Source organism: Molothrus aeneus, chromosome 28 (genome assembly GCF_037042795.1).
Source record: "Molothrus aeneus isolate 106 chromosome 28, BPBGC_Maene_1.0, whole genome shotgun sequence".
NCBI classification, from domain to species: Eukaryota; Metazoa; Chordata; class Aves; order Passeriformes; family Icteridae; genus Molothrus; species Molothrus aeneus.
Window position 1 is genome coordinate 2,721,630 of NC_089673.1, and position 9,858 is coordinate 2,731,487.

Sequence of the window (9,858 nt, forward strand, 5' to 3'; positions counted from 1 at the left end):
GGGAGAGGGGCCGGGCCGGGGGCACCGCGGGCACCGGGGGCACCGGGGGTGCTGAGGGGGGGGGAGACACCCACCCCCATCTATCTCATCCTGCTCTGAAATAGCGGGGCTGCGGCCGGGCGAGCCGCCACCGCCGCGTCCCCCCGGTGCTGGCCGAGCTCCGCTGAGCCCCGGGCGGCCCCGGGAGTCCCGGCAGCTCCCCGGACCCCCCAAAACCCCCCGATGTGGGTTTGATCCCTCGGTGGCACGAAACGCTCGCAGAGCCCGGCGGGGCGGCGGCTCCCGACCTCCCGCTGCCCTCCCTGGGAGCCGCCGGGTGGAAGGGCCGGGCACCGGATCGGGCACCGGGGATGTGAACCGGGCTGGGCACCGGGGCTGTGAACCGGGCCGGGCACCGGGGCTGTGAACCGCGGCTGTGTTTCGGAGCCGGGCCGGGCACCGGGCACCGGAACCTCGTACCGAGGCCGGGCACCGGAGCTTTGCAACGAAACCGTTCACGGGAACCGTGCACCAAAACCCTCCACCGGAGCTTTGCACCGGAGCCGTTCTCCGGAGCTTTACACCGGGGCAGTGCTGCGAGTGCGGGGCCGCATTGCGGGGCCGGGCCTTGCCGGTTCCCGCATTTTCGGGCGGGCACCGGGGAAACAAAAATCCCGACAATTGAAGAGAAAGCGCAGCTCCGCCACCGGGGCCGGCACCCCCTGGCATAGCCGGCCCCGGAGCAGATGTCGGCGGCCCCCCCGCCGCCCCCGGCCCCGCGTCCCCCTCCTCCCCTCCGCGGGGGCATCCGCCCTTCGCCGCCGCTGCTCCGGCCGCGGCCCCGGCGCCGCCGGTTGCGGACGGCGGCGGAAGGGCCGCACATCGCCAGCCTCGGCCCCACGGAGCCGCCGCCCCGCCCCATCGGTTGTCCCCGGGTCCTTCCGGGGCTTTTTCCCCCGAGAAACGAGTCCCGGGAGGATGTTGGGGCCAGAGCCGTCGGAAGAGGATCCGCTGCTCTGGGGAGAGCGGCGAACACCGGGACCCGACCGGAGGCTCGGGGGCCGCTGCCGGGGCTCGCGGGGCCGTGGTGGATCCGTTCCCCGCCTCGGGCCCGACACCGGCGGCTCTGCGACCGGGCCCAGCACGTCGGGGCCGCGCTGGATCCCGCCCCAGTTTGCAGCCAACCCTAAACCGGCCCAGTTTATCCCCAAAAGCCGCGGGGCTGCGGGGCGCGGGTACCGGACACCCATCCCGGGAGGAAACCGGTGCCTCCGTCCCCGCAGCCCCTGTGTGGCCCCGGCGCTCGGTGATCCCGGGGCGAACCGGCCCCCACGACCGGGAGCCCAGTGCCCGGCTCTGCCCGGTGCCGTCGGCCGTCGGGCGGCGGTGAGTCCCGGTGGTGCGGCCGGTAAATGAACCGACGGCCGTTAAGAAGCCCGAGCGCCCGTTCAGCACCGCCGGAGCGGACAGCTCCGCTCCGGGCACCGGCACCGCGCTGCCAGGGCTCCACCGGGCACCGGGCAGCGGTACCGGCATTGGCACGGCACCGGACAGCGGGCACCGGAACCGCATCGGGGGTCCCGGGGCTCCCATGGGCACCGCTCCTTGAACCGGCGCGGGAGCTTCCGGGGCTCCAACGGGCGCCAGCGCCAGGAACCGGCACAAGCATCGGCGCTGGCACCGGCGCTGGCACCGGGCACCGAGCCGAGGCTCCATCGGGAAGCAGCACCGGGAACCGGCACCAGCCCCGGGCATCGCGCCGGGAGCCGACCGGCATCCCGGGGCCGCCGCCGAGGAACCGGCCTTGGCTGCCGCCGCCGCGCAGCCTTCCCGAGGCCACCGGCACCGCGGCCCGGTGCCAGCCCCGGGCACCGAGCCCCGAGCTCCCGCTCCCAGGGGACCGCAGCGGTGTCACCGCCGGTGGACCGAGCCGGGCCCGCCGCACCGGATCCCGGTGCGTTTATTGGTGAGGGGGGGGACACCGCCTCCCCGGTCCCGGGGGGGACACCCGTGGGGCAGAGCCGCGTTATATCAGCGCCGCCGCCCCGCGGGCCGCGCATTCGGGCGGCGGGAGCGGCGCTGGCACCGCCGGGAGCGGGAGGGGGGGGCTCGGCCCGGTGCCCCCCGGTGCCCCCGGGGCGGAAGGAAAGCGGCGAAGGCGGCGGAGTCAACATTGAATATTTATTAATCGCCGTCGAAGGACGCTCGGTAATTACAGCCTGGCCGCGATCGCACCGGCGGCGGCTCGTCACGGCCGACGAGTCCTGGCGGGGCCGGGACCGGGCGGCGAGAGCGTCCGGCGGGGCCGGGGGCGGGCGGCCCCGGCAGGGAGGGGAGGGGGCCGGTGCATGCAGAACGGCCGGGCCCCCGGCCCCGCGCCCCGCGCGCCGCCGCCGCCGAGCAGGGTCCGGGCGGCGGGGACGGGGACCGGGAACCGGGACCGGGGAGCGGGATCGGCGCCCGGCGCGGGGGGGTCTTGCATATCGTTGGCCATAAATATTTATTAATCGAAATGAAACGGAACGGAAACACGAAAGCACTTCTGGTGTCGGGCAGCGGGTCCCCTTTGCTACAACGGTTTGTGGGTTTTTGTTTCTTTTTCCCTTTTTTTTTTTGTTTTTTGTTTTTTTTTCCCGTTTTAGTTTTTTTTTTCCCATAACTTTTTTTCTTTCCTTTTTTTCCCCCATTTTTTCTTTTTTTTTTTCCTTTTTTTTTTGTTTTTTTTTCGTTTTCAAAACATTTCTCAGAAATCCTCCTCCTCTCCTCCTCCCTGGTCTCTTAAAAATGCTGGTTTCTCGAAGGTGGTGCGGGCAGGTTCCGACAAAAAAAAAAAACAACAAAAAAATCCCAAAAACCAAAGAAAACCCAACAAAAAAAATTTTAAAAAAAGCATTATCGGCTTCCCGGCGTCTCCCGGCTGAAGGAATGCGGCAAACCGGGACGGAGACCCCCGGGCCGGGCGCCGCGAGGGGGGCGCAGCCCCGCCAGCCCCCCCGGAGCCCCGCTTGCATAGCTGCGGGCTGCGCTTCCCGGCTCCGCCAGCTCGGGAAAACCGGGGCGGCTCCGCTGGGGAGGTGGGGGGGAGTGGGGGGGGTGTCTTTTTTTTTTTTTTTAATTATTATAATTGTTTTTTTTCCTTTTTTTTTTCCTTTTTTTTTTTTTTTTCTTTTTTTTTTCCGTTTCAAGTTTTTAAAACAGGTAAAAAACGTCCTGACACACGCGCTGCGAGGAGCTCCCGGGGCGGGGAGCGGGGCCGGGGCCCCCCCAAAGCAAAGTGCATCTCGGAGCGTCCGCCGGGCCGGGCCTCTTGCATAGATAGAAATTGGGGTTCGTTCCTCCCTGCGCCTCTTTATTGCTTCGGAAAGTTTCGCTCCGCGCCGAGCGCGGGCTCCTCTCGCTCCCACGGGCCGGGGCAGCGGGTGTCCAATGCCGGGGGGGTCCGGGGGGGTCGGGGTCAGGGCTGGGAAGGGGGAGAAACGGCCCAAAATGGGGGTGGGAGGTGGGGGGGAAAAAAAAAAGTTAAAAAATAAATGTATAAAATTTAATTAAAACGAATTAAAAATGAAACGAAGCGGTTCGACCCAGAGGGTTGTGCTGGGTAGCGGGGGGGGGTTTCGGTGGGCTGGATGGGGGGGTCGGCCCGTGCGGGGCGTCTCCCCCTGGAAAATAATAATAATAATAATAATAATAATAATAATAATAATAATAATAATAATAATAATAATAATAATAATAATAATAATAATAATAATAATAATAATAATAATAATAATAATAATAATAATAGCTGTAATAGTTATTATAATAATAGCGACGATAACAGCGATCATAAGAAAATAACTAAATAAATTACGTTAAATAATAAAGAAGTAGCAATAAATAATGAAAATTTTAAAAATAACGAAATCCACCAGAATAAAAAAAATTAAGGAAAAGGGAAATTCCTCCCAAAAAAGCACTTTGTCCCCACGGGGCGCGGGGACCCGCCGCCGGGGCCGGGTCCCCATATTGCACCAAAGCCCACGGCGGAGCCCCGGGGGCCGATCCGCGGGTGGGGTGGGGGGGTTTGGGGGAGTCTCCCCCCCCTCCCCGCCACCTCGGCGATGGGGAGGGGGTCCCGGGGAGGGGAGGGGGGGGGTCAGTTGTGGAAGAAGGCGTTGAGCTCCTCGTACATGGGGCCCCGCTCGTGCGGGAGGTGCATGTCGTAGGGGAAGATGTTCTCGGAGTGGACCCCCCCGCGCATCCCCGCCGACCCGAAGACCAAGTTGTGGGCGGCGGGGCGGGAGCCGGGCAGCGCCGAGTAGTGCATAGAGTAGTGGTAGCTTTTCTCGTGGTCGGGGGATGAAGAGTCCTGCTTGAGGGAGAAGTTGCCGTTGATGCAGAGCGGGGGGCTGAGCCCCCCGTCGTACTCCGAGCTGTTGTAGTCGGGGGAGGTGTTGCCGTAGAGGCTCTCGTAGGCGGAGGCGCAGTAGCCGTGTGTCCTCAGCCCGTGCGGCCCGGGGCCGGCGGCGGGCGGGCAGGGCGCCGCGGCCAGCCGCGAGCAAGGGTAAGGGTAGGGGTGCACGGCGAAGGAGGCGGCGTTGGGGCCGTGGAACCGACCCCCCTCCTGGCCCTGCTCCGTCAGGAAGTTGCGGGAGTTGAGCTGGAGGCAGCCGGCCACCAGGTTGGTGGTGGGCTGGGACAGCCCCTTGCACAGAGTCTGCACGTAGGAGACCAGGTCGGGCCGCTTGCCCGAGCGCAGGATCTCGGAGAGAGCCCAGATGTAGTTCTTGGCCAAGCGGAGGGTCTCGATTTTGGAGAGTTTTTGGGTTTTGGAGTAGCAGGGAACCACCTTGCGCAGGTTGTCCAGGGCCGCGTTCAGGTCGTGCATCCGGTTCCTCTCCCGGGCGTTCGCCTTCTGCCGCCGCAGCTTGGACCGCTCCAGCCGCGCCTTCGTCATCTTCCTCTTCTTGGGGCCGCGCTTCTTGGGCCGCTCGCCCTCCGCCTCCTCCAGGCCTTCCTCCTCCTCCTCCTCCTCCTCCTCGTCCCCTCCTAGCTCCCCTTCCTCTTTGCTCTCTCCCAGCGAACCCTCGGGCGGCTCCTCGGGGAGGGCGCAGCCCTTCCCCGCCCGCTCCTCCTTCTCGCTCCGGGCATCCTCCTCGCACTCCTCGGCCCAACCGGGGAATTTCGGGACTTCGGGGACCAGGCTGGGCTCGCTGAAAAGTCGCGTCAACATGGTGGCTGCAGCGGGGGGCAAAGAGCCAGGCGTTACCGGCGGCCCCGCCGCCCGCCGCCCCCTCCCCGCCCCGCTCCGCTCCCACCCGCCGGGACCGGCGAAAACGAATTGGGCGCGGGGCCTCCCGCCGCCGCCCCCCGCCCCCGCTGCCCGACCCCGGGGCCACCGGGGCTCTCTCGGGGTGCGGCGATTTCGCCCCGGCTCGACCCCCGCCGGCCCCACCGCCGGGGTCCCCGCGGCCGCCGCCCGCGCCCCTCTCCCGTTCCTCCGCACACCCCCCGCGCCCCCCCCGCTCCCGGCCCGCCCGGTGCCGCCCCCGCCCCCCCCCGCCGGTGCCCCGAGGGCCGGGCCCGGTGTCGCCGGTCCCTCTTTGACGCCTCCAACTTTTCCCCGCCGCGGGCGCGGAGCGGCCCTGGTGGCGGCTCCGCCACCGCCTTCCCGGGGCCGGGGGGGTCGAGGCGACACCGCCGCGCCCCCCCGCATCCCCAGGTACCCCCCGTACCCCCTCCGGCCCGGTCAGCCGCGCCCGCCCTTCCCCTCCCCGCCCCGGGGCTCCCCGCGGCCGCCGGAGCGCGGCCCGTAAAATGCGGCGGCACCAACCGGGGGGCGGCGGGGGCGGCTGGGGCCCCCCCCGGGGGGGGCGCGGTGGCCGCGGGCGGCGGCGCTGCCGGGGGCGCCCCCGGGGCCGGGCGGCGCGGCGGGGCCGGGGCGGGGGCACCGCCCGGGGCGAGGGCCGGGGGCGCTGGGGGGGAGCGGGGGGGCGGCTCCGCCAGGTCGGGCCCCCCCGGGGCGGCGGCGCGGAGGCTCCGCGCTGATTTCGTTGATGCCGCTCGGCCGCCGCTGCCCGCTCCGTCCCACCGGGACCGCGGCGCCCCGGGCGCGCCCAGGCTTGGGGGAGGGAACGGAGGAGGCGAAACCCCAAGAATTCCCCCTTGGGGGGGACTTCGGCGGGGGCAGGAAAAAAAACCCCATCAGCGGGGCCCGCGGGGAGCGGGAGAACCGAGGGCCGGGGGAGAACGAAAGATGGGGGGAAAAAAGGGCGAGACGTGGCGGAGAAACAAAATCAACATGGAAGTTGCCTTTTCTCCATTCAAGTTTCCTCCGCTGCCCTCCCAACCCTCCACTTCTTACATAACTCACCTTCGGGCGGACCGCAGGAATTCTTATTTCATTGTTCCCAGCATCTTCTGGGAGCGGGACGCGGCTCCTTGAGGTGCTCCAGCCTCCTGCAGTCCTCTATCCAAAAGGAGGCGAGAGTGGCATCTCTACCCAGCAAAGGGGGTACCAGCTCTGCTGCCAGTGCCATATGGTTGGCACGTCATGCGCGAGAGCTATCACATGAGAGCTAATGATTGACATGCGCTTGCATTCAGGGAGATTTGTCTCTCTGGGGAAGGAGGACTCGCCATCTGTCACTCTGTACTCTAAAAAAAAAAAAAAAAAAGGAAAAAAAAAAAGAGAGAAAAAAAAAAAAAACCTCTTCCAAATCTCCAGCTCTGCCTACACGCTGCAAAATGGGACCCGGGCGAGATGCAGGCGATGGCGGGGCCGGGAGGAACAATGGAGCCGGCGGGAAAAGCGGCCATCCCGGCCGGGCCGAGCGTGGCAGGGGCACAGGCGGGCGCTGGGGTGAGGGGGGCGATGCCACGGGGACCCTCGCTGGGAGCTGGCATCTGCGGCTCCTGCAAAACGCCGCGGCTCGGCCGGCTCCGTCCCCACACTCAGCCGGCAGCCGAGAGGCGATGGCGAGGGCCTGGCACGGGCTGGGCACGGCAGAGGTGCTGGCAGTGCCCGGTTTGGCCACGCCGGTGCTGCCACGGGGCTGCAGGTGTGTCCCCACGGCCACACGGCCTCGCCAGGGTCCCTCCACCCTGTGGCACAGCCCCACACGGCCTTGGCACCCTCTGGGCACACACACAGTCCCCCTTGCACGCTCACACCCTCCTTGATGCGCACGAGGGCTGAGCCCCCACGGGTGCCAACCCCACGGCGCTGGTGGCCGAGGCCCGGCCGTGCCACGGTGCTGCCAACCAGGCCTTTGTCTGCCGGGCACCTCCTCACTGCTGTGCCACCCTGCAGCCTCCAAATCTGTCCCCAGCACAGTGACTGGGCACCCAGAAATCGCTGCTGCCCTTTTGGTGGGCACCAGCAGGGCCACAGGACCGCAGTGTCCCCAAAGCCACCTCCCATCACCCGGTGTCCCGGTGCCATGTCCTGGATCTCCCCTGTCCCCACAAACACGGGGGTCAGGACCTGCCTGGCTTGAGGGCTGGGGACAGGGGCTGGGTGCCACACGCCAGGCGAGGGTGGCACGGCCGTGATGCGGACACGGTGACAGCGGTGGCAGTGCCCAAACCCAGACAAAGGGCTGGCCATGCCCGGCCACCAGGGCCATCAGCAGTGCCCATTGCCCCGGTGCAGGTGCCAGGGCTGGATGTGACAGAGTGTCACAGTGTGGCGAGTGTCCCCCCGGCAGGAGCCCTCTGATTGTCACTCACGGCTGCGGCCCAGCAGATGGCACCTGGGGCCGGCCTGCAGCGAGGCAAGGCCCACCCCACCCTGCCAGGCATGGCACCGACTCCCGGGCATCCTCCTGGCACAAGGCATCCCCTCCCCCCGTGGCGCCGATGGGCTCCCTCTGCCGCTGCCGTCCCCGGTGGTGACCTGCGGGGAGCCCGCCCTCACCTGGAGCCTGCGGCACTGCAGAGCCAGCTCCGGGTGTGTCCCCACTGCCCTGCCATGGTCCCCAGCCCTTGGAGGGTGGGCACAGCCCAGGTGCCAGGGCAGTGAAGCCATCAGTGCCCCTGTTCCTGGCATCAGAATTGCGGCCCGTGGGGGACAAATGGGGACGAGGAGGGGCCACAGGGTGAGTGACCGAGGTGGCCGGGGTGGGGACAAGGATGGGGACAGGGAGGAGGCACAAACCCCTGGTCTGAGTGGGGACAAGGATGGGGACAGGGAGGAGGCACACACCTCTGGCCCAGGTGGGGACAGGGATGGGGACAGGGTTGGGGACAGGGAGGAGGCACACACCTCTGGCCCAGGGTGCCCATTACAGCCTCATTAGCAGCCGGTGAGGGCCAGGGTGGGCTCATCAGCATGCGCAGTGCTTGGAGGGAGAAGAAAGTGGAGACATGAAACGGGGAGAGGAGATGAAAGGGGAGCAGGGAGATGAAAACCCAAAGCTCTGCCTCGGTGGGTGCAGCGGGCAGTGCCAGGACTGTGCCACAGGGAGGGCAGGAGTGGCATCCCAGCGCTGTGCCCGTGCTGTCCCCTCCACCATGGCTTGTGGTGGCAGGGCCAGCCCCATCCTGGCCCTCGGGTGACTTTGGGAAGGGGTTTCGCCCCCAGAGGTGAGCAGGGATGCGGCAGCACAGCACAGGCCTGGCTGAGCAGGATCCACCCCACAGGATTTGGGGCTGTGTGTGCAGCAGGGGCAGCTGAGGCCGAGCTGAACCCAGGGCCAGGCACAGTTTGGGGAGCAGGGGCGGGGCTGGTGCTGCCTTTTGGGTGTGGGGGGATGGCCCAGTGCCCCCGGGGCTCTGGACCGGCTGTCCCTGCACTGCCACCTCTGCTCCCTGGTGGTGACCATGACCCCGGTTTTGCAGCCTCGGTGCCAGGCAGGCGCACACTGAGGAGTTTGGCTGAGACACGGAGCTCTTTCCTCCCCCAAATTCCACCCTCCACGTCCCTTCCCTCCCTCCAGCAGGAAGCGCTGGCTGCAGGGGGGGACCCAGCGATGGCTCAGGGGACACGAGCCGCGGGGAGGGGACACGGGCAGGTCGGCCCTGGCACAGCCGGGTGCTGGGTGGTGCCGGGACACGGCTGGGATCCAGCTGGGCCCGGGTGGCTCCGGGGGACCCGCCTGGGGCGAGTTCACAGCCCCGGCGAGCCGATGTCACCGCGGGCCAGGCCACGCTGTCCCCTCCCGGTGTGGCACGGGGGGTCATGCCAGCTGTCCCCTGTCACCGCTAGGGTCCCTGCTGGCCCTCAGCGAGGCCCGGGCGATGGATCCGGCTCCGGCATCTCCCCGCGAGCGGTGGCGGGGGGGAGGCGGGGGCCGCTGCCAGATGGAGCCGGCTCCGCACTGCAATATTTCTGGGAGGTGAAGGCTGGGGAGAGATGGATGCGCTAAGGCGCGGCGGGAATGTCACTGAGGGGAGGAGAGCAGGAGCTGAGCACATCCCTGTCCCCATCACTGTCCCCGTCCTTGTCCCGGGTCCCTGGAGCAGCTCCACCCTCGGAGGAGCCAAACCTGGGCAGGTTCCGGGCCGAGGGTGAGCAGGGCCCCGGCTGCGGGGGGATGGGGAGGGGTGGGTGGTGCCCTGCCCGTCCCTGTGTCCCCAAATGTCCCTGCAGTGGTGACTGTGCAGGGTCATGGGAGGAGGGAGCTGAGGGAACAGAGGGGAGCTCTGGCTGGGCTGGCATCAGGAGGGTTTGGGGAACTCCTTCATCTGCTCCAGAGGAGGATGAGGAGGTGCTGTGGCAGCCCGGGGGCTGTGGTGTGGCTGCTTCACCCACTGCTCCCAGGGCATCCAAATTCCTGCTCATATCCCCCACCTGTGTCCCCAACCTGTCCCCCCAGCCTGTCCCCAGCCTGGCCCCCCAGCCTTGTCCCCATGCTGTCCCCCACAGTCACACACACACCAGGGACCTGCCAGGTG

At 67.4% G+C, this 9,858-nt stretch overlaps 1 protein-coding gene across 1 annotated transcript; it reads right to left on the bottom strand.

Annotated features, from left to right (window-relative positions):
* Window positions 1–4,117: 4,117 nt before the first annotated feature.
* NEUROD2 (neuronal differentiation 2) lies at window positions 4,118–6,449 on the bottom strand. Its single transcript, XM_066567006.1, has 2 exons — window positions 6,335–6,449; window positions 4,118–5,199 (listed from the first exon to the last, which is right to left on the bottom strand). The coding sequence occupies exon 2, from the start codon at window positions 5,192–5,194 to the stop codon at window positions 4,118–4,120; it is 1,077 nt and encodes a 358-aa protein (XP_066423103.1). The 5' UTR covers window positions 5,195–5,199; window positions 6,335–6,449.
* Between the last annotated feature and the right edge of the window lie 3,409 nt (window positions 6,450–9,858).

What these genes read in the sequence shown, in the direction of transcription:
- NEUROD2 (XM_066567006.1), bottom strand. Translation starts at nt 5,194, where the DNA reads ATGTTGACGCGACTTTTCAGCGAGCCCAGCCTGGTCCCCGAAGTCCCG.